At 39.0% G+C, this 27,940-nt stretch overlaps 1 protein-coding gene across 2 annotated transcripts in view; it reads left to right on the forward strand.

The window, feature by feature from the left end:
• Nucleotides 1-27,940, forward strand: part of SPOCK1 (SPARC (osteonectin), cwcv and kazal like domains proteoglycan 1) — a 290,148-nt gene that overhangs the window by 186,660 nt on the left and 75,548 nt on the right. For both annotated transcript variants that reach the window (XM_083798320.1, XM_083798321.1), the window contains one exon: nucleotides 5,735-5,867. In XM_083798320.1, the coding sequence (XP_083654446.1) occupies nucleotides 5,735-5,867 (133 nt within the window). The remainder of the gene's footprint in view (nucleotides 1-5,734; nucleotides 5,868-27,940) is intronic.

Raw genomic sequence — 27,940 nt, forward strand, 5'->3', positions numbered from 1 at the left:
GTACTGGCAAATTTCAGTTCTGTCATTCTCTTCCTGGAGAACAAGAAAAACAGCTTATGCAAAGGAAAGATAGAAACAGCCAGGCACTGCTGGGTTTATCTTTGGTGTGATAAGCTTCCTTCAGGGAGACAAGAACAAACTGTGCACAAGGCATAGGGAAGGTACAAGCAGTACATTTTAAACTCTTTCAACAGTGAATTGTTCCAATTTCAGGAAGCCATTTAAGTTTGCTCTGTCAGAGTTTCTTCCAGCTTCTCAGAAATCACAACTTCTTGGTGCCTGTGCACTGAACTTTTTAATTTTATTACAATAGAGCTTGATTGATAAGCAGTTGTAAGCAATGCATTTTGATTTGAGATAAGGTCTGGAAAGGAAGAATTATGGATGAAGTTAATCTCGAGGACTGTCTCCATGCAGGCCGTAGGTGCAAATCAATGGCTATAACTCCAAGTTACCTAAAGACAGAGTTACATAGAGAATCCTTTTTGTAGCTGGGCCCATACATGGATGCCAAGCTCCAACCCACCTTCATACTCTTAATGTTGTAAATTTTGTAAAAAAAAAAAAGTAAATTTTGTAAATAAATTTCCATTTTAAACTTTATATTTGTATGAAAAATACCAAAAGGTAACTACTACTACAAATATGATATGCCTTCTGGATGAGAAGCCTGAATTCTAGTGCGTTGTATTTCTTTATAAATATTAAAGTTCATTGACAGCTGGAATTGAATTTGCACTTGGAAGATCAAGTGTAATTACATAAAAGCACAGGCTTGGTCTTGCTTATATAATCTGTTGATATTTTGTCTGTCCTTAGCTGGCAGTTATATGACACATTAATTGAAGAGAAAAAAGAAAAAAAAAAAAAGTGATACAATTTGCCATCTTAGATGAAATTATAATTTTTCAATTGTTTTTTTTTTCAATTATAGTCATTAGCTTATATAGGAAAATTGTACAGCTTATTAAAACATAATATGCACATGTTTTCTGATAAGTTATTGTCTCAAAAACTGATATTCTCAATTTAGACATTCTGTATCGAATTCACAGGGCCCCATTTTTAATTTCATATCTTTATACATTGCCTGGTGCTGTATTCACCACAGCTTCACCCAGAGACTCCCTCAACAGGAGAAACGAGATACAACTCAGGATAGTCTGTGATTTTGGTCCTTGGCCTTACCACAGGTTATTGCTATATGTGTACTGTTCTGTGCCATCCTGGAGAGATTTGTTACAGGCAAAAATGCAGAGATACATAAGCAGCACTGCCTATGCATATGCTCAAAATTGGAATTAAACTTTTTTTTTTTTTTTGAAATTATGACTCTGGCGTAAACATTTTGTTTGAAGCATTTAATTTGATAAACTTTTGCTGAATCTAAGGCAGAGTTCAAACCCCTCTGGCTGACTGTCCCAGTGCCAAGAGCTGGTACCGCCAGCCAGGAGCAAACCCCAGTTGCCAGCCAGGTGGGAAGAGGCTCCAGCATTAGCATCCCCCAGGTCAGCCAGTTGTGGAAGGGCTGCCAGTTGCACAAATCAGCTCTAATTGGGGTTTAGATTCTGGCTCCCTGGGGCACACCTGGAAGCAATAAAATCTCAGGTAGAGCCAAGTCTCCCAGAGCTGAGCTTTTCTGTAGCCAAAGCTCTTTACTTGGAAGACCCAGGCTGGAGTGTTGTTTTTGTGGCTTTGGACGTGCAGTGTGGCTATCCAGAGCTACTGTGAACGGTGTTGGGATGATGATGTCTGGAAACTCTACTGCATTCTTCATGTTCCTGTGGAAACAAAACAGATGTAGTTTCCCTGTATTTTCTCAGTATGCGGTAAGTATTGTTTCTCTATAACGAGTAATGAAGCTGTGTCAATGTGTGTTCCCCCTGTGTTGAAGTGTGGATGTTTCCAGTCACTAACATTGTCTATACGTTAAAACGTTAAGAGGCTATGTTCTGTAAAACTTAACTAATTAACTAACCCTATAATTAACTAATCCTATATTTTTCAGTGCATCAGTCTGAAAAGTGAAACCAGGTAATGTCTTTCTATAAGTCTTAATGCTTGAGCAAGACGTTCACGTCTACTTTCTTCTAGACTATTGGAAATACTTGGTTCAGTTGTCCTTATGAATGTGGCAGACACACACCCCAGTGGGGAGTGCTTAGTTTGTTCTCTCTGCACAGTGGTTATTTTCCGATGACTTGTAGTAGATCCTTTTGACTCTGAGCCTTAAAGCAGGATTAAAGTTGGTTAAGTTGTCATGGAGGAAAAAAAAAAAGGCTTAATTTGTTTTGGCCTGTCTTGCTCCTGACATATTTACTCTAAAACAAGATGATTAGCATAGTAAAACATGTTCCCAGAGTGTGTGAATGTGCCCTTCCATTGAGAAGGGATTTGCAGGCTGTCTGCTTATGGCAGCCAATATTCTTGTCTAGGTTTTAATTTGTTTGTTTGGATGTTTGATGCGTTGTTAGGGGTTATAGGCTTGAACAGCTTCCAGAAGCCTTATCCTGTCTCAAAATGTCACTCCAGAAAAATACACACTTCTGGAAAAAAGGATGTCCTTTCTAATGGGTCCTTACCTGTGTTTTTGGCATTGAAGGGGAGGGCATTGAAGGATCTGGGCATCCAGTTACAACTTTCAACTATTGCTCTCTCAACCAAGCTGACAAAAATGTTTTTTGACTTGCTTCAAATACAGTGACACTTTGTGCTATTGTTTCTGACAAAACTGTAGCTTGAAAAGAATAAATCCGCTTTTGAAACCCAAATTGCTTCTTGCGACCAAAATGGCTGCCAGACTACAATGCCAGCTAAATCGTAAATCCAGAAGTTAAAATCGCTGCAGACTTCTTGTGGTAACCCCCTGCCTTGTTACACACCTGATGTAAAGTGCTACTAAAATTGCAAACTTGCATTTTCCTTTGGAAAGAATGAAATGCTTTAAGACATACTCCACTGTGAATTGTTCTGGTTATTAAATACTCCTCTGAGAGCCTAAGTTTCCTTTTAATATCAAAAGATCCCAAAGATGAACCAGCTTGGGGGAAGACAAGGGTGTTAATGCTGTTCCCTTCCAGGTGTATAAATGAAATGCTTTGAATCAAGTCCAGGTGAAACCTTTTTAGTTAAGAGACAAGGGGAGGTGCTGCTTTCACTCACATGCCTTGCTGTTGAATTCAAGGCACCTGCAGCAGGAGCAGAGTTTAGCACTAAGGCTGTGTTTATTCTCTTTGCTCTCAGTAAGTGGTGGAAAAGGCCACTAGACTTGATGAGCTGCTGAAATGACATGAAATGGGCAAATTTAAATTACTTTTTCTTTATTATTTTAAGTGAGGATGAGAGAGCGGAAAACATCATTAGTTCTAGAAAAATCTTACAGCAGAATTTGGCTTTGCAGTACAAACCCTGAAGTGGCCAAAGCAGGAGTAAGGAAATGAAGAGGGAACTGTAAGTCATGTGCAGAAAGGGCTAAGCAGCCATGTTAGGAGCAGACTTTTCTCTTTAGGGTAGTGTGAAATGCCTGAATGGAACTTGGGTCACAAATGCTGTGTAATGTATTTTAGGCATGCCACTCAAAGCCTCAAGATCCTGTGACTTGTTAGGCATCAGTCTAGCTAAGAACTTCAATCTGCATTTAATTTTGATGAGGTGCTTGTTAGTTCAGTCACTCATCTCCATCCTGAATGCTTTGTGGCTGATGGCTTTGACAGTGGCACTAAATCATACATTTCAAGTTTAGCCTTTCTTTAGCTGTTTTTTCTATAGCCTCAAACTTTCTTCCTTTGAACAATTTTACATACAGACGAGTTTCTTTTGAGATTGTGGCAGTCAAGGGCTGTGGAAAGGTAAAGTCTGCTTTGAATTGTGATCCGTTCTCCTGCTGCCTCCGAAGGAAGAGCTCAGCACCTTTCATGGTTCCAATCTCCAGCCTTTGCTCATCAGTATCCACTACTGCATCCCAACATACTTTCACTCCCAGTTTGTATGCTTCTAGAAGTGCAGGGCCATTAGTAAAGTGAATGAACAAATTTTCTTGTCAAGCTGGAAAGGAGAAAAAAAAAAAAAGCCTGTAATTGAAACAGTTCCAGAAAATAAGATAATGATTGCATCTTAGTTGGAGGCAAGGGGGCTACAGAGAAGCAAAAGTTACTGCTGGAAAAATGAAAGAAATTGTTTATACAGCCCCAGAACCATGGAGAACATGTCTGCAGAGTTGTATCTGTGCTTCAGAGATGAGCAACCTTGCATCTGCAGCATTTAGCATGTGGTATAATGGTAACTTCGCAAGGCAGAATGCATCTGAAGGGGGGGGAAGCTGCTCCATGGATTAAGAAAACTTCTTCAAGACATCCAAGGGAATTTAGCCTCTAATACAGGGCTTGTGTTTTCATAGTTTATGATATCATGATTGGATTCCTTCTGTGGACACAAGCTTCTTTATAGCACTAGTCATCACTGTGACAAAGGTTATACTAGAAGAAAACTTTAACTGAGATGAAAGACAGAATTTCTATTATTTTAGCAGCTGAATGTGTCATTACATCAGTCAGTATTGTGTAGCAAATTGCAAGCTGCAGCGAAATTGCTTTAAAATATATCTGTATATATTTTTCTAGAACTGTGATAAAGTCATTCAGCAGTGCATTGAAGTAAATTTCTAGTTGAATTGTTGTATCATATCTTTTCTTACTATGGTATAGAAGCAGATGGCAGTTATTTTTCTTAAGTCTCCAGCAAAGCTGATGCGATCCCCTCCCTTGTAAACGTTTTCAAGTGAAAGACAAGTACACATGACCAAAATGAATCTGCATTGTAACATTGACTTGTGGTTTATAAAGCAAACTTTTAATCAGCTTACAACAGTATGCTGATGATAATTAGTAAATGTTGTAGCAGCCAAGTAGTTCATTATTATAGGAAAATGAGTCATTAATCAGAATCAATTGCACGTTTTCCAATAAGACTTTAGAGCAGATGTCACTTCATACTTATTTTTAATGTAATAATTGAGTAGAGTGTGGTACAAATGCATGTGTAGAATTGGAGATGCTCTATGTCACTCTAGTGTTCCTAGCGGGACTGTGATTGATCTGAGAATTACAGCTATTCTGAAGCTGGCCTATGAAGAATGCTGCAGCACATACGTAGTTCTTTGATTTTTATCTATACCTGTACATTCTTATAACCATAATATAAATAGTAATGCTTTTGAAACAACTTCACTTTTAAATTGTTGCTACTTAGTCTTAACATGAACTCTGCCTGAACAAGAATTTCTGTTCATAAATACTTTGAAAGATTTTGTTCCCTGAAAGGGAGAAGGGGGCAGTGCTAGCCGCCTGTGGAGCTACCTGACAATAGGTTACAGCGGAGTGTCTTTGCAGGTATGGATTTGGTGGCTCAGTGAAAACACAGCCTGGTTTAACGTCGCTTGTGTGCCTCACCAGGAATGTGGTGTGGTTTAACAAAATGCTGTAATTACAAGTGAAGACATTTGTAGCTATAAATCAAAATTGCCAAATATTGTTAATCTAATAGCACGTACCAATTTACGATACTGAGATAATCTACTCTAATGTGCCATATTATATAAGTATCATTAGGAGCTATACTTAACTTTCTTTAAATGAATACTGCGTTGAAAACCAAGCTACGCTTTATTCAGAAAAGTTTTCATTCTTCTGTTTCACACAAGCAGGTTCAAAAAAAACTGCTGCCTCTTATTTTACAGCATTCGACAAAAGAAAGGAAACTTGGCCCAGAAGCACTGGACTGGACCAGCTAACATAGTGAAATGCAAGCCTTGCCCCGTGATGCATGCCAGCCCTGTCTGTGGCTCTGATGGACATACATATACTACCAAGGTAAGACCTGTTTGTGCCCTGCAATCCTTTTAGCAGTGACTGTGCAGGCTGTAATATGAAGATCAAATGGCTTTAGTTAATAGGCAGCATTAAATTTAAGTCTACTGTAGCTCTTAGTTTATTTCTGTAGAAAAAGCGCTGATAAATTTACACATTTCCGTATTTGACAAACAACAAATTAGAATGACAAACCAGAATTTTATGACTTTCATGATTCATGTTTCTGTAAATTGCTTGTTCTTGCTAAGGATGTAGAATGCTTCCAATATCAATGAGGCAAAGAAATGCATCTGACCAAACTGGCTTGGTCATACAAGAGGGTTCTAGGGTAGTTCTTGTCTTGGTTTGGTTTTGTTTTCTTTAGATTTTGTCCCCAAAAGGTAAAATAACTTGACAGTATCATTGTTCTGTGATAGGTTGTTTTTCTTCTTGTGGGTTGTTTTGTTTGTGTTTTTTCCTTCAGGCTGTTTTGTTAACATACAACAATTTGTTTACATCTCTTTTAATACTCTTCTGTGCCAGATGCAGCATATATGGTACCATAAAAAAAAATATCCCATAACCCAGGGAATTATCCCAGAGCGGGACTGAATTGGCTCATTGTTATACTAAAAATATGATCACCTTAGGGCTTGATTCAATAAAAGAAACTGTCTTCACAGCTATTCAGCAGTCCAGATTTGTTATTATCAAATAAAGCCTTCCATGTCTCAGACGCATGTTCCATTACCAATGTTGCAGGCATTGGAAGTCATGTTTAGGAAATACCCCTGAAGTTTCCTTCTCTTTCTGTGTCCAAGGTAGGGTTTGACACCCAGTAAAACTACTCTTTAAAATCCAAGAAGAAAAAGCCCTGGAAAAATGCAGGAAAATAAAATCTTCAAGAGGGAAGGATTCTCTGCTGTGATATAGGTGCAGTGTCATCAGCACCGTTATTCTACATCCTCTTCTCAGCTGGGCAGCTTGCATACTTCATCCATTAACAGATGCAGGTATTAAAATGCTGCCGCAGCTAATTCATTTAAGCCTCTACCCTGTTCTGGCTGAAGGATTTGCATGGCCAAAGGAGCAAATCAGCAGAAATTTTCTCCTACATACAGAATACACAAAAAGTGTTCAAAGTTGCCTGTTTAAACAAGCTACGCTTTTTAATACTCTCTAGGATATTTAATACAGTAATGCACCATTGGTATTTAGGATTATTACTAGGATTAAAATTGAGCTCATTTTGAAATCAACATTTTTGCCTCTGAACTCTTGAGAGTGTGAGGTAGAGTGGTCTGTAGTAAATAGCCTTCACTGAGTATTCAGTCATCCTGTTGAACTTACCTCTGTGCATCTTGCCTGCATCACAGGTAGCTCAGTTTTTTGGGGGCATTTTATTTTTACCATAAGAGAGCTTTACCACTTTTCATCCAAAATTGTGCAAATGTCATAAATTCACCAAGCTACTGTGCTAAGCTACAAGACTGAGTGCTACAATAAAGACCCCAAACAATTCCTATTGCTGATGGGCTTCATTGTCGAAGACATACCTCCCAAAAGTTGGGTGTTTGAGTCAGTGTTTTGTTTTTTTTTTTTTTTAGACTTCTGAAATACCTATTCAGAAGCAACACTTGTTTCACCTTCATTTATTGTGTTGTTAACTATCAGTTGCTTCTGTCCTACCAAAGGAGAGTTGTAGTATTTTGTTGGACTTTAAAGTGCAGCAAGTTCTTTTCCTCAGCTTTTGTTCCAATTTTTTACCCCATTCTTGGGCACATAAGGTTTCATTGCTTTTTAAATACTCTGATTGCTGGCCACAATGCATATTTGTCGTTGCTCTTTCTTTACTTTTTTTTATTGAAGTCTCCTCCAGAGTCATGCTGGTTGGTAAACCTGTTTTATGACATTCGGTCCTAGCAAGAGGATGCATGTCTTGTTAACCTTTACTAAATAACAGAGGTGCTCTATAGCAGTGCTGTTGTTCTCTGCTGTATACAGCTTACAGCACTGTAAACCTGAGAGTGTATTATTACAGTAGCCTGTAGAACATGGTCACTTCTATACAACTTCATCTAAAAGTTCTGCTTTGTTGATCTGTTGTCAAAGAAAAAATGATAACTGAAGTGAAAATACTTTAGGTAGAGTGTTAAAATTAAGTGGTGTATTTTTAATGTCATAACAAATAATGTTTTTACTGTAAGTACAAACCATGAGTTGGTCTCTCGTTTATGAACAGATTACTATAACTGCTTTCCCCAAGTTCATCATTAGTTTTCACCAGATAACATTGTTCCTTCTTGCCTTAATCCGTTTGATCCCGAAGTCACTAAAATCATAATTTTCCTTGGTAATTTTTTTTCCACATGCTGTGCAGTTGGCAAGTATCATTTCTGGCACTGCAGCACTGATGCGTTCCATTATTGACTGTGCAAATACAACAAGGTGGACACTTGAGTGTGGGCAAACACCATGCTGCTCTGCATTCATATGTACGTATCTGTACCTGGCTCTGCATCAGCTGCTTTGTGCACATGCAATGATATGCTGGGCAAATGAAAGGATTGTTGTTAAGCACGTAAGCAAAAAATGGAGAGCAGCCACTACATTTCAGGGAAAAAAAGTCTTCTGAAATCGTCTGTTGGCCATCTACTCATGTAGTCATAGGCTGTATGCACAGGCACACACTGGTGTTTTAATCCTTCCTGGCTCGGTTACATTTTGCCTTTTCCTGCCAGCACAGGGGTAGGAGATTAGGCAGAATCACAGCTATTCACAGCCTGGCAAGGCAGCATCAAAGCGTTTTGCTAATGACTGGAGGCTACTGTTCAATGCCATCAGTGATGTTTGTTCTGAGATTGCTTTTTTCTTCCTTTGGACTTTTAGCTGAGGTAAAAATGAATGAAAATGGAATAATATAGATGAAACTTGGGTGTCAGTAATTGCATGGTAACACAGATTAAGAGGGGGAAAAAAAACCTCGAATATACACATCACAGGCTTTTGTTTAGCCACTTGATTTTAGAATAATTCTGGCTGTTTTTGAGAAGAGGGTCGTAAAGATCACTGCTGGGCAAAAACGCAAAGTGTAAAGGAATTGAGAACAAGCACAAAACTTTATTGTATTATTATGGGCATCTCATTTTCCTTCAGTTATCATCATTGCAACCCAAAGCTAACATGGTTGAACTAGGAAATGCATGGAGAAGGGCAGCAGTGGCTGTCAGAGGTGTGGAACCTGCAAGGAAGCACAGAGTTTTGAACACTTTGGTGTTATTTTTATAAGAAATTATGGCTAATAATGGAAAAGGAATGTTTTGCTTCATTATGCAAGATCTAATGAAATTAAGTGAGATTTAAAACAAATGAAGCATTCTTATTTTTTTTCAGTTCAGAATTGTGAAATTCGCTGCAGCATGGTATTGTGCAGGCTGAAGCTATAAATGGGATTTATATGAATCCACAGGGAACGGATCCACTGCAGGCTACTAAACCTCTAGCACACTGAGTCCCTAAGCCAGTGATTACCAGAAGCAGGGATGATTGGTATAGTTGGGCAGGAATGATTCGTTCTGTTTCTAATTTGCTCTTTCTTTTACTGCTTTGTAGTTTTCTCTCTCTTCTCAAGGATCTGCAATTTGTTCCTCAGCCTAGTATCCTGCCTGCAGCACAGAGCTAGTGTGGCTCTTGGGTTCTTACATAAAAGTGGAGGCATCCCTGTCTTTAGATGAGGCATGCAGATAATGGAGCTAATGTACTTGTCTTCACTGAAGTACTGCTGTTTAAGAAAGTATATTCCATTTCAACTTTGAGTAGGATTGAAATTTCTTTTTGAACCGGTCCTGAGTATTCCTTATCTTTGTCTTGCATTTTTAGTTTCTGCTTCAAAGATTAATTTCACACCTTTAAAGCAAAATTAAGACTGCAGAGCATGAGCTGGCATGACTTTTGATAAAGCTTGCGGAAGGCAGAGGACTTTTGTTTGTTGTGTTCTGTTTTCCTGGAAACTAAGAAATCATTAAGGATTCAATTCCGGGAACGTAACTTACAATGCATTTTTAATTGTTGTTCTTCTAAATGATGTCTTAGTCATTCCTGATTGGATAATAAAATCTTCCAGTCATACAGACGGTATGGCAAGATAGCAAAAGCACTATCGTTTTACTGGTTTGCGCTGTTTGCTAATCCTCAGGCTGTCACACTCTGTTCTAGTACTTTCTGGAGAGATTCTGTTTTAAAAGAAAACATTTTACTTACGTTAATTATAGTGCTGATGATTCTGGGGACTGTCTGCCTATCCCCCCCCCGACTATAAGGGATTGGGATTCTTCAAAGGCAGCCATCCGCAGAGTAGTGGAGGAAATGTTCTTTGCCCAATAGAAGCATGGGATGTGTTCTTGAACACATTTACTGGAACATGACATTATGGCTGGACATCTCTAGAGACACTCAGCAACTGATACTGCGCATAAAAAGCATGAAATAAAATCACGGATCCTTGCTTAGGTTAACATCTTGTGTTAACATCAGGTCTAAGTATCCTCAGCATAGCAGATTTTCTTGATGTTTTTCTAACTGAATGGATTTTCATTAAAACCAACTTAATTTTGATTTATCTTCATATATAGGAGTAGTACTGCTTCAAAGACTCATCACTCTTTTTAGGTATAAAACCTTTCTGGTTCTTTTTCTGAAGTGTTTTAAAAACTTGCCACAGTTATTGATCTGGGTTATCTTATCAGCTTCATACGAGTGCTAAAGCTGAAGGGAATTAAGTGATGTGGCTGTGGTGTTTAGTATTTTTTCCTCGTGTTCTGTTGATTTCCAGATAACAACCTTGTTTTATGGGTGGTGGGATTCTTTAGTGGTACCAGATATTTCCATGTTGTGGCATGACACGTTGAATACAGTTGGAAAATGTGGTCTGTATTCACTCAGTCCTTGTATCCTGTTTCCAGTAATAGTTTCTGACACTTCTTGGACATGTAAAACTTTGTTACGTTTCTGGAAACTTTAGAAATTCTCTATCATTCTTTTTCTCTAACTTTGAACTCTCTAGGCTTTAGGTTTGTCAAAAACTTCACTGAGTCCACCTACTGCTTGCAGTGCAGATGTTTTAAAATATGTGAACTCTCTCCCCTATTATAAGATTTGCAAAGAGTGATTGCTGTTTCCTGGATATAAAGAGCTCTATTTAATACTCCGACAATACAAAATACTTCCATAGTATACTGCAGTCAGTGTTCAAAGCTCTTTAAAGTACTAATGAATTAAGCTTGTGAGGTAAGGAAGCCCTGTAAAGAGCACTATGTAATTAGTTAATGTTTTTGTCAGCAACACATTAAGAATAATAACTGTGTAGCTGTCACTTTTCCAGGAAGTTTAATTAAGCTAGTTAATAAAGCAATTACCTGAACATGACGATGACTGCACTTAACCAATCAGAAAATGAAAATAGGGATGATCTTAAATTACAAAACATACCACCTCAATGACTAATGTACCCTTCAAAGATGGAAAGGTACATTGGTATAATTATTATGCTCCTAATTAGGTACATTGTTGTTCTGCAAATTTTAATTAAATCATTGCGAACTAATTAAGTCTGTGATCATGTCTTTGTTTGAAAATGGAAAAATCACCTCCTGTTGTCATAACATTAGGTAACAAATTCGATATTAAGGGATGTGCAAGAGAAATAATTTTCCAGTGATCTTGAAATGGGAGAAAAAAATAATGGCCAAAATAACCAGACGTTCTTAGTTAAATGTGTGCATTGTGAGGGCTGATGCATTTAATTAGGAGTCTGTATTCAGAAGCACAACTAACAAATATTTATAAAGCGTCCAAGCGTGGAGAATCTTTAGTGCAGCGTGGTTAGGCTTTTTATAACCCAACTCTCCTGGTTTACCTATCCTCTGGGCCTGTGATGTTGCTGTCCAGCTGTGGTGTCTGTGACTCAGCCTTTCCAAGAATACAGCTAATGCTGTTCCCGATGGAAAACAAGATACTCAGCAGAGGCTTAGTGAGCTGCAGGACCTGTTCTGCCCTTAGATGGGTGAAGGGTTGGATGAAATTCAGTACTAACTTTTTGCTTTGGATTGGTTCTGCAAGGGGAGATTGAGGAAAGACAGGAAGAGTAAGACAAGGTCAGATATGGTTAAAAATCTATGGAGAAGAGAATGAAGTCAGCCTCATGTATTTGTTTTCTGTGTGAAACTTAGATTCCCCTCCCAACCCCCCCCCCCTTTTTTTTTTTTAAATCTGTAAACTCAGTTCTTCACTTTGAGTTCGGAGTTTAGGCCCAACGTAAGCTATGGTATAAGCACAGGCCTGAACCCCTGTATGGTAGATCTGGTGTGTTACCTAATTCTTCTACTGACCTGTGTTGCAAAGCAGAAACAATTTGTATTTTCCCTTTTCATAACTTTAGAAGATTTGGTCCCTCACACTAAAATACCGTGAGAGCTACTTTGAAGTCATAATGAAAAAACCTTCGAAGTGTTAGGGTTTTTTGCTGTTTGTGTTAAATGTGTCTAAGACGTGACAACTCTAATAGTAAGCTTCTTGGAATCTTCTGATCAAGCTGGTCAGGATTTTTAATGGAGTATTCAAATGTATTTTTGTGGAAACTAATAGATTTCATGGGATGTGACTGGAGTTTTCCACAGGAAAAACATCCTACTATGTTGTTACAACTTCCATACTCGAGCAGTAGGTTTTCAGTGTTCACTTCTGTTTCATTGACTTGATTCATTTTGTTTTGGGGGTTTCCTAACTCTAGCAACAGGTCTGGAGTGAGTCAGCATCACTGACTTTATTCTCACAAGTAACAGGGAAACTCCAGCAGACCTTGGGAAAACTAGAACCTGTCTGATGTTGAGTGGTTCTGAAGATCACTCACTTCTCTGGAGCACATCTGGCCACTGTACTCCTAGCAAGGTAGATCTTCCCTCTGCCTGTAGTCTGGGCCAGTGAGACTTGAGTCCTGCAAGCCAAAAGCTTTGTGAAGTTGTTATTGTGGAGAAAAGCCCTGGCTAACAAACCTTGTCCTGCAGAAGGCAAAACACAGAGCCTTAAATTCTGCAGCTGCTGCAAGGCACAGTACATTTGGTTTGAAGCATTGGTTGAGAAATGTTATTTGATGAAGTGGTATTTATCCTAAAGACATCCAATTGTTTGTTTGTATATATATATATATATTGTTTGTTTGCGTGTATATATATATATTTCTCAGTATGGTCACAAGGAATGAGCAGAGAATTGGAAATAAGGAAGATCTCAATTCTTACTTGGGGAAGGGTGGGATGGCTTTCATCAGCATATTTGAGAATGAATTTTGAAAGGCACAGATGGCATTTAGTCACCATCTGTGACTTTGAAAATTTATCCCTTCACCTCTTAGTCTGTTTCCCTGCTGCCCAATGAGATGTGGAAATTTGTGTCTCTGAGTACCGAGCACTTGTGAGAGGGTAAAGTAAATCACTTCTGCACAGCTTTGTTCCCAAGTTAAGCAAATTTTAGAAGTACTAGAGAATATTTTGCTTAATTTTCTGTAGTTTGTAATAGGATTTTTGGTCATAAGTTTGGGTTTACTCCTGTACATGTTCAGTGCTGGAAGCCTTAGTATTTTTGTGGGGCAAATTGCAGTGATATTTGGGCTCCTTTTAAAAGGACTTCTGGTAAAACTACTGTCAAGGTAAAATGAGTTATTTGTTACCAATATCGTTACAATCCCAAGGTTAGAGACTGATAAGCTCAAATGTGTTGTCACAAATAAGTAAACAAAATCCTGCTCTGAGAACTAAGCTGAGCTACTGTCCCCAGTCTTAACTGTGAGTCCATGGATTTGACGTGTTCCTGTGCAACAGGTCTCTTCATCCCTTCAGCTGTGCTGCTGGCCGTTGGTTAGTGTATTATCAAAGGCATTTCTATGTAAGTAAAGGGCAGTGGTATAGAAAACTATTAACTTGGTAATAAAACATGTACTTTATACCATGAACTGTCACAGTCGATGCAGTTTGCTATAATCCTGTAGATTATGCTGGCTCCCCTCTTAGCTGTCTCTTTTTGTATAGTACATAGGGTCTATCTGTGTTTCTGGGACCACAATTTTCTCTCTTACATTAGTAGAGGATTAAGGAACTCTTGCAATTTCACATCAGCAGGACTGAAAGTTTTGAGTCCATCTGCTAAAATTAAAGAAATATCTAATGAGCAACTTATAAAAAAAAGTCTTCATTAAAATTAAATATTGAAAACAAATGTGCCAGAGGTGTTCTAGGTCAAACCATCTGATGTTTAGTAACTCATGCTTGAGGGCAAGTATTACAAGGAATAATATGATGTCACACCGAAGAAGTCAAGATGCTTTATTGTTTATAAAAAAAAAAAAAAATGTGTGTACCTTGTAATTCCTTGTAAGGGATATTTTTGTACGTGCTCTAAAAATGACACTTATTGCTTGGTCAGTTAATGTACTCAGAAAAATGTAGTTTCATCTCCTACTTTCTTTCTGGTGCAGCCTTTAGCCCCAAGCCAAACAAATCGGTGCTTTCCCCTGGTACAGTAACCTTTGTTAAACTTTGAGGGAGCTGGGAAGTGTAACTTCTGAACTCTGTTCAAATAACCAAGTGATCCAGCAAATTCCTCAGCTTCCTTTCAAATCCCACTTAGTTTTATGTTGACCTGAAGAAGCTGCTGCTTTTTGGTAGTGTCAGATAGTATTTCAAAATCTCTAACAATCCTCTGCCAATTTTATATCATAACTGGGAGCAACCAGGCTTGCATATCCACTGATCTGTGCATTGTGACTACTTCTGGGACAGCTTCCCAGCTAAACTGTGTATATGTATACGTTCACAAGACTTTTCACCTTGGCGTAGTACTAATTGTGTGAGCAGCTGAAATAGTTTTTCCCTCTATTTGTTTATTCACCACAGAAGGTTCTAAGAGCTCTGGTCAGCCATTGCAGGATAAAGACTATCTGGTCACATTGCAAGCTTAGAGGATCTATAAATGAGTAAGATTAGGTACTCATCTTTAGACTGGAAGACGTTGGTCTATCATCTATGTTTTACAAAGTAAATGAACATCTTGGCTTGTTCTCTAGATCACTCAAAAATGTTTGTGCTGGTGATTTTTCTGTGGCTGAGGTGGTTTGTTTTTTTTTTTCACAACCACATTAGATTATTCTAAAATGTATTTGTTGCTCAAGTACATCACCAAAAATGACTTGCTTAGGCATGTTCACCCCAAAGGAGGGAATGCTAGATGCTGTGTGAATAAAAGCGTAACTTGGGGCTTTTTCTTAAATGTGGGGAAGAAGCCAGCACAGAATGACAGAAGACAATGTACTTCTTAATAAGCTTCTACATTAAAATTACAGCAGGTGCACAGGGAGAAAGAAGAAAGCAGTGAGTAGACTGTACCTTGTGTACTTTGAATTACTGTGTCAGTAGTGATAGATGGAGCAAACAATAAAATTTGACCTGTCACACTATGCTTATGAGGCTGTGAGCCTTAAGGCATTTGTAATTGGCTTCAGCCAGTGATGTTAATGAAGGTGGATGGGAAAATTAGATTATTTGAATGATACAGACTGCTTTATATTTTTAGTATGCGAAGAAAAGGCTTGAAACTCAGAGGCTGAAGCTGTGAGGCTTGTTCTCTGTAAACTCTCTTGTCCCTTTATAATAGAGTAGGCAAAGAAATAACTTTTAAATAACAGGTTCACGCTGTAGAATGTAGGTTATTTAAAATGATTCTGTGGGGCATAGTTCTTAAACAGTGTGTGGGAGGTGCAATGCACATAGATTCCACTAATAATAATGGGATTTATGTGTGCACTTTATATTATGCTTTGTACTCAAATGTGCCCCTATAGTATAGACTAGAAAATGCATCCTGAGGCTGACATTACTCAATGTGTTGTCACTGTGGTATGAAGTGCACAAGTGAATACGTATTTGAAAAATCTGTGGATTGTAGATGTACAAATAAATTGTTTGAAACAGTAATGCATAAAATAAATGCATCATATTAAAAGTATTTAGCCTGTTAAAAAGAAATCACATTGATATTATCTGCATAATACTGAGAAGACATTGGAATAGTTGTTGCATGTTAAATGATATAAGCATTTTTCAATGAGTTGTTTTTTTTTCTGTAGAAAAATGTCAGTCTGAGCTCAGTGTTTTCTTCAAAATCACTGATCTGAATGTTCACTGACTTTAAGGGAAAGGCAAAATTTGGAGGAGAACCTGGCTGTGCCCTCAAAAGCATGAGTACCCCGGGCTTGGAAATGCCAGAACCTGCTCAATGATGCCTTGCAGGTTGACGGTTCTTCCCGAGCAGAGAAGGAATAAAAGAAAGTAGAAGTGGTGGAGTTAGGACAAAGTCCTCCAAGTCTTCAAACCACAGAATCATCTAGGTTACCCTTTGATGGCATGATAAGGATTGGGCTGTTTATTAGAGACTCCTTTCTCCCTTCATGGTCTTAGATTAGAGTTTGTGGAAAGGAGAAAGAAAAGTGGCAATACTATTATGCTGGGAATGGGAAGATGTTTTAGGGGACAAACACAAAGGAGAAAATGGACTTCCTTCATTCCACTATTTGCAGGATATCTTATACTGGACCTATACCCAGTTATTATCATTCAGATGATACAAGGGGGCTCCTCTGATCCACAGAGATTTCTTCTCAGAAACAAAATGGAAACAGCTCGACTAGATGCATTCTCCCAGCTGTTCATCAGTGCCGAACATAATAGACAAAAGCAGCACAGATAGTTCAAGCTCTTGTAGCTATACCCACTCATTATTATTTCTGTATAATTTGGACAGTTCTCCAATGATACCTACTTTTCCTTTTTCCGTTTTAATGTGTTGTTTCTACAAATAAATATGCAGGGAGAAAGGATCATATTGTCAAAAATACAAGATTCCTCTACTTTGCTGCAATGTAATCCTAGTAAAAGTAGTTTTTGCTGCAAACGTGCCTCATGTCACATTTTCCCTAGGAACAAAAATCAATATAAGTTTTGTTCCAAATGTATGGTAGTGGAGGATATTCTCTTGTTAATGCAATCTTTTGTCTTCCATTGTTGTTACCTGTGCAAACTGAGAAAAGAACGTGAAGTGGGTCACTTTAGGTCTAGCTAGCTGTATTCACTTTTTTCTTGTAGTAGATTGTAATGAATAGGTAGGGAAATAAAGGAGAAAGGGAAGTTTTCTAGTTTGGGTTTCAGTAATGCTAGTTGTGAAGCTTCAGTATGAATTTTTGCAGACTGATAGAGCAGACATCTCAAAAGACTCTTTAGTAACCTGCATTCTCACCTCAAAAAAGACCTTTTGAAAATAAGTGATTTGAGGGGGAGACAGTGCTGAAATGTCTCTTAAAGAAAAGTTTCCTTGGTAGTATGGACAGGGTAAAGAACCTTTTAAAAACTTTAGCAGTTGAATGGAGGTAGTTTTCCTTCAGTCAGTGGCTCGACATAGTTTCAGTTCATTTGCATTGCATTGATGAGAGAGTTCTTAAATGCAAGGAATTATTCATAGGGAAGCAGAAGCTTTCAGAGGAGAGATGGCACTGTTATTCAAGCTGTCTCATCCAATTTCTGCCTAGGACAGAAAAGACAAGAAAACCGTGTAGGATGCAGTTCTAATCTGGGTTCTGCCCAGCCTCGCAGAGTTTGCCCTGCAGGACATCTGCAAATAGATCTCATGTCCTGGGGCAATACATGGCAGCATCATGCAAATCCTCCCTATTTGATCTTATCTCTTCTGCAGATTACATCAAACTCCACGTGAGCACCATCAGGATGAACTGGAACCGCTGATGGGACTCAGTCAGCAGGAGAATTATTTTTGTCCTATTCTTGTATGTCTCTCTGTAGCTGTGCACCACATGGTTCTTGAAAACTGGCCTGCAGCCTCAATATTTTGTGTTGAGACATAGAATTTCTTTTCTTGCAGACCAGTAATCATATCACGTAATGCATTTTGTCTACCACCGTGTGCTGCTCTGTCTTTAGGTGAATCTGGTCTCTTATTTTTTCTATTTGAGCAGTTTCTAGTTCCAGTTAGGACCTAACTGAAGTATTAGATTGTTCTAGCTAGCTGGAAAGGTGGAATCTGGATTTATTTCTAGTTTGTTTTAGCTGCCTCATAATCTCAAGCATGATTAAGTGCACTGTTTGCACAGCTTCTCACACCTACTTTGGCTTAGGGTGTGAGAGGATAGGATAGGACAGACAGGATAATGTCTGTTTTTAAAAAAAAAAAAAATTATTATGGTTGTGAATGCTCTGAAGTGACTCTCTTCCTCCATCATGCTCTTCCTCTACACTACAGCTCCCTTTGGAGGCTGGGGTGAAATGCTCAGAGCCTGAAACTCATATGCAGATAGTGCTCTGCTTTGAAGCAGGCTTTGGATGGAACTCAAGACCTGCATTAAGCACTGCAGCAGTCGCTAAAGTGAAGGCCAAGTTTGCGCAACCATTACGTTTTGCTGTTTGTTCACAGGTGCAGATTTCTTGCCTCTTTCTAAATCTAGGTTAGTGTGTATCTGCATAGTGTATTGCAAAAAGAACTGCCCTTGTTTTTCCTCCAGCTGGATCACCAGATAGCTTACCCTTCCTGTTACAGTGCTGTGCTTGTGCTCTGGTATGAGCAAAGTGCCCTTGTGTTCAAGGTTGGTCTCATGCAGACGGTGTGCTGTCATGAATAGGCCTGTGACAAAGACATCTGCTCTGGCTTACAGCTGGAGTCCCCAACTCCCATAATTGTGCCCGCTTCCCCAGGATGCAGTGGAAGTTGGCCGATTTTGGATTTGTGTGATTACACTATTTCTGACTAATTTGGCTAACTTCAGTTTTGTTTGCAGTTCTTCCAATTTTCACTACTGCTCACACAGAATGAGAATACAAGCCAAGTTACAAGATTCTCCTTGAAAATCTCAGCTGATAAGTAAGGCAATTTAATATAAGTGTTGGATACAAGTGCACAAAAGACAAAGGATAGAGAATGTTTTCAATATTGCTTCACAGGATGAGACTATTAACAAAGCTCAATTGTAGTCATTGAGATGCTTTTCATTTTCCTCCTTTGTCACTTTAACTTGTCTTGAGGTTGGAATTAGTTCTACCCCTAAATTTAAAGCTCAAGTTCTCAAGAAAAAGGCAATAGCTAAGCCTGTAGGATTTATTTCTGAGTGGACCAATACTATTGACCCTGTGAAACAAACTTACTGTAACACTTCAGTTTTAATATTGGGCTAAGGTAGAAGTAGAAATGATACTTGCAGAGAAATAATGGAAAGAACAACTGTTCTGGAAGGGAAGCATTGGCTAGGATGAATATCTGGAATGCACTGTACTGCTTACCAAATCTCAGTTAATAATTAAGCAAGAGTATAGGGATTATTAACTTCCTCAGGGAGTGAAATACTAGCTTGCATAATTCCTGTTTCCGTTGTTTTTATTTCCATTGTCTTTGCCCCATTACATTCACCAGTACTTACCAGGCAAAGAAGAGGATCACCATGACCTTTCATGAGACTTCAATGTACTTCCCCCATGGCTGGGAATAGACTTGCAACATCTGGTGTCACAAATATGTGGCATTATTTTATCTTTCAGTACCATTCAGAGTGTAGTAATGATAAAAGGTGAAGCTAAAGTTGAGGATAGAGGTGTTTTTTAATATATTGCTAGCAATAGCACATGAGAATGAGATGTACCTCCCATTAAATAATTCTTACACTGCCTTTTAATATCCTATTTACCAACATCCCCACATTTTTAAACCTAAAATTAATATATTTTTCCCTGGAAAAACCAATGGTATCCCCAAACCTTTACTCGTGTTTGAACGTGTCATAAAGTGTACTTTACCTGTTAAGATTCAGTGTGTAAATAACCTCTTGCCAAGACTTCTTGATCCGGACTGTAATCAGGAACCTGTCCTTGGTTTTGTGGGCAACTATGATAGAATTATAAATGGAAGATCACAAGAATAGTATAAATTGGTTTTGCTTACCTTAGCTGCCTTACAAATGATTTTTCTCTAAGAGTAACAAATAAAATTAGTCAATGGGATTAATTGTCTGTGGAAATGACATCATTACAAAGCAAAAGCAACACCAGAACTATTTATAAATTTCAAGCAGAATATCTAAAGATATAAAACTGGACTCTGTAGAAAGTACAAAATAATTCATTTCATTTGCAGAGGTTCTTACTGGGGATTGTGGATGCGCTGCTTTGGAGGGGGAAAAAGCATCTTATTAAATACGAATTAGATTAGACAAAGTGCTAAAAGCCTCCCATAGATCAAGGCTTCAACTTGTTAATGGACCTTTCCCTTTTAACTTCAGATTCTCAAGTTATTTCAGGAATATCTTGCCTTTTGCACAAATGAAAACTACTTGCTAGAAATTCCAATTTTATTCTGTTTACCATTTTCAAGAGAGGTATGTCAAAGGGGCACCTGCTACCCAGGGGGTTAAATGCTATAAAATACAGGCTGAAGCTTAAAAGATTGAAGACATTTACAGATCATATGCAGCCAATTTAAATTGCAGGGAGACTGCAATGCAAAGGTGTTTCAGCTGATGCTCTGCACTAGGTGGGAATATAGCATGTTTGTGCAGGATACCAAACCTGTGACCATAGGATGTAAATCGTGGCTGAAATCTGCTGAAGTTGATATCAAAAGCCTTGCAATTCAAATGAACAAATAAAAAGTAGAAAACAGTTAGCAAAAGCCTCTAATGAAAATGGAAGAGGAATGCTAGCCTTTACAGAGACTTCTCTATTTTCAAAACTGAAATCTGTCGTCGTGGAGCCTATATAGGAGGGTTAGTACTGGAAGTATGTTTTGTTGCTTAAATATATCTTGCACAGGCAACACTGAGAAAAGAAAACCATTTTGACTTATGTAACTCTTTGATGGGATGCCATAAGGTCTTTCACTTTAAGCCAGTAAATTCCAGAGCAGTAATTTAAAGACTACACTTTTCCTTAAATCTGAAAGCAAGTTCTAAATCTTGTATTTAGTTTGACTGATTATCTGATATGCCTGATTCTGTATTGCCAAGCCGAGTTGCGTCACCTGTAGGCTATCTGACGTAACTTTTGCCTACCATAAAGCAGCTTGCCTAGAGGAAGGCACTGGGAGGCAAGGAACAAACATGGTCAGCCCAAAGCTGAGTATGGGCTAATTGGAAAATAGGGTGAAGGTTTGTGCTCCTGTAGGAGGCACTTCTGTGTGTAGTGTTGGGATATGTCAACACTAATATTTGAAGGCAGAGTGCATTCAATGGAAAGTTGTTTTTGCCTGCAACAGCCAGCCAGTATTGCTAATTCCACAAACTTCCATAGCCAATTTCTGTTGTCAGACACTGGGATTGCTATTTAGTCTGTGCATGAGAGGTATTTACAGGTGAAAGTGAATTTCTACTGTGATAATAAATTTGGCATTACAATCTAAATCACTGCTAACTTCTGTTTGTTGATTCCGTATATTTTATTAGAATCGTCTCCACACCTAAATAACTGGAAAGTAGTAGGTGGTCATTTTGCACAGCACTCAGGCTAATCTATAACTAAAGAACAGTGATTGCATTTGTTAAATAAATCAAATGAAAAGAATCATTCACTTATCTCCTCGTGGCCACCTTGCAAGTTGATGCAACAGAATACTCGGATGATGGTTGACAATAGTTTCCTGGTATTTCAACTTTAAATCTTTTTCATTCATTGTGGTGTTCTATTAGCTTAAACTACAGCCCTTCTTTTCCATTAGTAGACAGTTATTGAAATGTTGCTTTTCTTCTCCTTATATCTATGCTAGAACTTGAAAATGGAAATAATGACAAATTTTTAATCTGAAGCCTTTTTAATATATTTCTTTTTGATGCACTATCATGAATTTTTAATTTCACCAGTGGAAGAGTGAGACCCTACAGAATGAGCAAACTTTTGAATAAGTCTGGCAGTTTCCAAATAATTACCTGCAGTGAAATATATAAACTTGTGTAGAAACAGCTTAGGAAAAAAGGGTTCTTCGTAATCACTGCTTATCTCTCTACATTGACAGGAGTCCAAGTCCATCAGTGTCTAAAATTTTATCTAATTCTTGTTCAGAGAAAACTAGGCAGCTTTACTCTAGTATCAAATCATACAGCTTGCCAGTAAATTGACTGACCAACTTAAAGATACCTTTAGAAGAGAATCTGAGATGCGAGCTGACACTGAAACTCCAGTATCTCCTTCCCTTGGGCAAAAACTCTCAAGACTCTCGAGTATACGCTGTGCTTTCAGGGTGGCAGATTACTCTGTGGGATTTATTGCTTTGTTAATATGCTCAAGACATCATCTTTCACTTCTGTGAGAGCTGAGGGCACTGTCTGGGTTTTTCTGCTTGTTGTTAATCCCTGGCTCCCTCGTTTTACACCTTTGGCTGTGTTCCGGAGGAGACTCTCTTGCCACCTCCCAAAATCTGGTATTCTCCAGGCCTTGAATTTCTTCCTTATTGACAGTAATTTTCTTCCTTCTGGTCAGCTCTGGGATACTGCTGGTAGAAATTTAATTAGCTAGTCCTTTGACTTAAACTGCATCCAGGAAGAACCTGTGAAGTTTTTCTCTTCAGTGACTGTAGTTTCATCTTTTCATCCATGCTTTTGGGAAGGTGGAGAGAAAGGAAAGATCCTTTTCTTATTCCTTCTTTCCTCTAATTATCTGATCCCCTTGTTTTTGGGCTGGCTTTACCCCATTATCTTCTGTCTCCTTAGATGGAGCTTTCTGCACTGTCCCTGCCTCTTCAGACCTGTACTAAGCAAACAATCATAGAATCATAGAATATCCTGAGTTGGAAGGGACCCTTAAGGATCATCAAGTCCAACTCTTGATACCGCACAGGTCTACCCAAAAGTTCAGACCATGTGACTAAGTGCACAGTCCAATCTCTTCTTAAATTCAGACAGGCTCGGTGCAGTGACCACTTCACTGGGGAGCCTGTTCCAGTGTGCAACCACCCTCTCTGTGAAGAACCCCCTCCTGATGTCGAGCCTAAATTTCCCCTGCCTCAGCTTAACCCCGTTCCCGCGGGTCCTGTCACTGGTGTTAATGGAGAAAAGGTCTCCTGCCTCTCGACACCCCCTTACGAGGAAGTTGTAGACTGTGATGAGGTCTCCCCTCAGCCTCCTCTTCTCCAGGCTGAACAGGCCCAGTGACCTCAGCCGTTCCTCGTACGTCTTCCCCTCCAGGCCTTTCACCATCTTTGTAGCCCTCCTCTGGACACTCTCCAACAGTTTCATGTCCTTTTTGTACTGTGGTGCCCAGAACTGCACACAGTACTCGAGGTGAGGCCGCACCAGCGCAGAGTAGAGCGGGACAATCACCTCCCTTGACTTACTAGCGATGCCGTGCTTGATGCACCCCAGGACACGGTTGGCCCTCCTGGCCGCCAGGGCACACTGCTGGCTCATATTCAACTTGCTGTCAACCACGACCCCCAGATCCCTCTCTTCTAGGCTGCTCTCTAGCGTCACATCGCCCAGTCTGTACGTGCAGCCAGGGTTTCCCCGTCCCAGGTGCAGGACCCGGCACTTGCTCTTATTTCAATCTTATTTCAATCTTATTTCAATCTTATTTCAATCTTATTTCAATCTTATTTCAATCACTTTCTTCTGTGCTAACTTCCCAAATTCAGAAAATCACCACCACCTCCACCCCACCTGTTTTCATCTTACCTCAAGAGGCAAGATGCCCTGCCATGATATCAATGCATTTTATAATGTAGGTTTTGATGTTTAATACAAATGCCTCCTTGTTACCTAGCATCATCTTTGTTTTGGGAGTGGGGAGGAGGCAGTGGGATGAGTGGAGTAGTCATGCATCATTACACACAGAACATGCTGTGGATATAAAAAGCAGCAATGTATGCAGGGAAAGCATTTTCTCTAGCGTATCCAGGAGGCTAGGAAGGAAAGCCAGTTGTATAATTCATGTTAGGTGCCCTTGCTGCTGATCATGAATTTAGACTTGATCTTGGAAAATCAGTCACACAGAGAGAGTGACAAGGAAATGTAGCGCTGGTGACAGCTTGTATTGTGAATATGTCTAAGGTCTTGGCTAGGGCACAGTGGTGGCCCAAAGTACAGGCTGAAGGTCTCACCAGGTAGGTAGTCTTGTCAGGGGCAACTGTGACAATCTAACCTTTCTTAAATTATTATTTTCTTTTTTGCCACGGAGAGTTGTGCAAATCCATCAGGTTTTCTCATTCTCGAACCATCAGCCTACGCGCTGGGCTTGGGGGATAGGTTTTTTCAGCGCTCCTGTGCACAAGGCTGTGGTTGACTTCTGCACACTGCTGGCATCCTTCGATGTTGCTCTGACAGCAAAGCTCACCCACCCCTTCTCACTTCAGTTTTAAACAGAATGAGCCAGATCATGTCCCCCCCGAGTATCCTGATGAAGGAAACCCCTCCTGTTGGGATGAGACAAGTGAGAGACCAGGAGAATGCTTAAGGGCAGACAGTCTTTCTCCATCTGGCTGGTGATGTTGGGGTTAGAACAAGAAGGAGCTAATGTCTTTACTGGGGGACAGAGGCTGGGACTCGCTGACCTTTTAACTGCCCTCCCAGGGAAAGGAGGGCACAGACGCCCCAGCCGTGCTATCCAGGGCAAAGCAGAGGCCTCTGCTCTGAGTGGTGGCTAACTCTGCGTGGGGTTTCAGTCGTGAAAGCAGGACTTGGACAAAGATGCCTCAGTTCCTAGCATTTCAAAGGTGACATCCTCTGGACAATTCAGGTACTGTGGTGGAAGCCACAGACATCCCTTTTTCCACTGCAAGAAATGGTTTCAAGGCTTAATGCTGAAGTGTTCCATAAACTGTTCCTGAAGAAGCAGTCATCTCTGACTTTTAATTTGGTGAAGCTTTGGAAGTAATTTACAGTATTAATATTATAGTCTGCAGGAAGGGTGATGTACTGCCAGTTAGAAGGGTAATTTCTGAGGTCCTCTGAGGACACCCAGGAATGTCTGAGACCTGTGAGAGGGAAAAGAGAGGCTTTCTGCAGCATTGCAGCTGAGTGAACTGCCGTGACCGGCTCTGAGCTCAGCCATTTGGAACAAATGTAACATTCACGTAAATGGGAAGTAAGTGCACATACCAATGAGTGGATAACTAGCTGGTAAACAAAATGCACAGTGTAGACGTGAGAGCTTTGCTGTGCTGTAATTCTGTGAAGTAGCTTTTTTCCAAGGGAGTCATGAGAAAAAAAAATCACTTGCTGATAAAACAGTTTGAATATCAGTGATATACAACCAGTTATTTGATCCTATTTGGAAGAAAAAAGTTTTATTGTCTAGGTAAATCTTTTGATTCTTGAACTAGCACATTTTAGGAAAAAATCTCAGCCTAATGGGCTGAATCTGCTTTAAAAGTGCAAATGGATTTTCCAAACATTCTTCGGTACTCTTGAAGCACGCAAACATGACTTCCAAACTGCACTTTTATCTAAGGCTTCCACAGGGGTAAATGTTTCAGGAGTGTTCTTGTTTTCCGTTTTACTCAGTCCCATAATATTGCACAGAAGCTAGAATTGGTGGCATTTTCCAGTTCAAAGGGTCTGTTAATATTTATGAGGTCACTGTATGTCTCATTACAGGAAAACATTTTTAACCTTTGGAGTCTTGGAGTTCTTTGGGAGATAATATTTAAGTTTTACTAATAAGTTTCAGAAATTCCTGATGATTATTAGAAACTAGTGTATATGTCACAAACATTATATACACAATGGCCTTCTGGAGACAGAATACATTAATCCCAAGAACTGGTAATTCTGCTGCTGTGTTACTGTCCAGACCGTGTAACAGCTCCTCCATTTTTACTCACTTGATTTTCTTAATGTAAACTTTTGGGGTTTTAAGTTGGCCTGTTAGATGGAGAAAAAAATGATGAATTTTGACCAGCTGATGTACCTTATTACCTGCAACTGTTATTAGAAATAAGTGAACAACTTTTTTTTTTTAAACTATAGCAAGAGTATAAGGCATTGAGCTCTGTGTTTTTATAGAACTTGTTGCTTGTAGGTTTCAATTTGCTTCCAATTATTCCTCTTGCTAAGATACACTGGTTTTATTTTTCTAGATTAGATCTAGTACTGCTCTTTTTCAACATAAGGCTAAGTCAATAAAAGAAGTCTGCATCTTTAAGTATAAGCATGAGACTTGTTAAGTACCAGTTTTGTAATCTGAACTGGCAATATCCTGAAGGACTGCTGTGTTGGTTGTTTTATGGTTATAAGCAAACAGTGGATTCTGACAGGTTTGTGTGCATCTGACTTGTAGTCCATGAACTACCTTGCATGGCCAAGAAAGGCATGTAAGAAAAGCAAAACTATTATCAGGAGGCTTAAAAAATACAATACTGAACTTCTAGGAGCCAGTAAATAAAAAATGTCTGAATGCCCCTGTATAAGAGTGTATGTTCAATACTCTAATGTGAGTAATTGGATCTTGTCATCTTTCTGGATTTTAAATATCTGTGTATAACCCATTATGTCATGTACTGGTATAGAGCATTTGATGTTTCTTGCTGTAGAATTGGCTTCACTTCAGCAGTAGTATGCATTTATACTCTTATAAATGCATAGGAATTTAACTCCTTTGTAGATGAAAGGAACCATATAAATGCTAATTTCATTGCATAATTGTCTTACTGAATATTTTTCAAAATATATTTAATACGATAACTGTAGTACATCAATACCAGTCAATTGAACTGCTTTGGAATCTTTCTGAGGACTAACAAGTGCTTTGTTAACTGCCTGGTGTTTATGCAAGATTTTCCATGAGGAATATTTCTATCTGAATATAAAGGTTCCTGCATTGCATTACCTTGTGTTGAGCCAAGATTTCAACAACTCACTAGAAATGCCTGCAAGGTAGTAGATGTTCTTAAGAAATTCAGTGTCTTGACCTATGGGAAGTATGACAGTATGGGAAGTGTATGTTAATTGTAAAAGGCTTTTATTTAGGAGGCAAGCATTGCTGTAGAATACCGTATTAGAACAGTAAAAGTGGTCCAGTTTTGAGAGAGGTTCTTGAAGCCTTTTAATTTCTCCAGGATTCGTGACCTTTTCTTCTGCTCCCTCAAAGCCAGATGCTCAAGTAATTCAGATGGTCTTGGTGCTGAACTCACTGAGGTAGTAAAGCCCAAATCCAGCCTGTTTTAAACTGGAATTTTGTTTCTTGGTAGGCACTTCATTAAACCAGAGGTGGTTGGTGTTTCTTCTGGTGTTGGTTTTTTTTGTTTGTTTGTTTTCAGGTAAGCATTTGTCATTTCCATGTCATATTTCTCAAAGAACATGGTGAATTAACAAGACATGTTTAATGCAACCTTGACAGAAAGGTTAATGAGAATTCAGAAGAATGCAAGGGAGGGAAACAATATGCATTGCTTCAGGTGAAAAAAACTACGAGAAATCAGAATAAGTTGTAATACAGCTTTTCTTAAATGGAGGTATTTATTTTGTTCTACAGTGAATATAATTAAAAATTGAAACTCTTTGGAGCAATTCCACCCTTCAGTATTATTCACTACTGTCTGACAATTCATACTGCTGTAGGAACTAGATGGCAGGTCCATACTGGACTGAATCATGTCACCAAAATATGTTTGAGATGGGTCTTCTATCCTGTGTACTCTGAAGGTAAAAGGATTCATGGATCTGCCTGATTCAGACTCTGTAGGATCAAGGTATTACAGCTGAGAAAGAAGAAAATTACTCAGAGTGGGAAGGGGCCAAAGGCATGTGGCTTCCTTGCACTTAACCATGGCAGCTGGAGACACCTGCATATGAAAAAATGCAGGAAAATTCCAAAGGCTTCCCAGGCCTCTCTCTAAAGCTGAAAAAAAAAAATCATTGAAGGAGAGCATCAAAGCATAGCACAACTAAGTCTGAGTCATTTTCTGTTCTTGAACTTTGTGGCTGGTTGATGATTTGCCATATGCAATGAATGCTTTTGCATTGCGCAAGAAAACTTTAGGAGAAGTCAGCAAATAAATAAGTATTGCAAATA

The sequence above is a fragment of the Anser anser genome (assembly GCF_964211835.1).
Source record: "Anser anser genome assembly, chromosome: 14".
Classification (NCBI taxonomy): Eukaryota; Metazoa; Chordata; class Aves; order Anseriformes; family Anatidae; genus Anser; species Anser anser.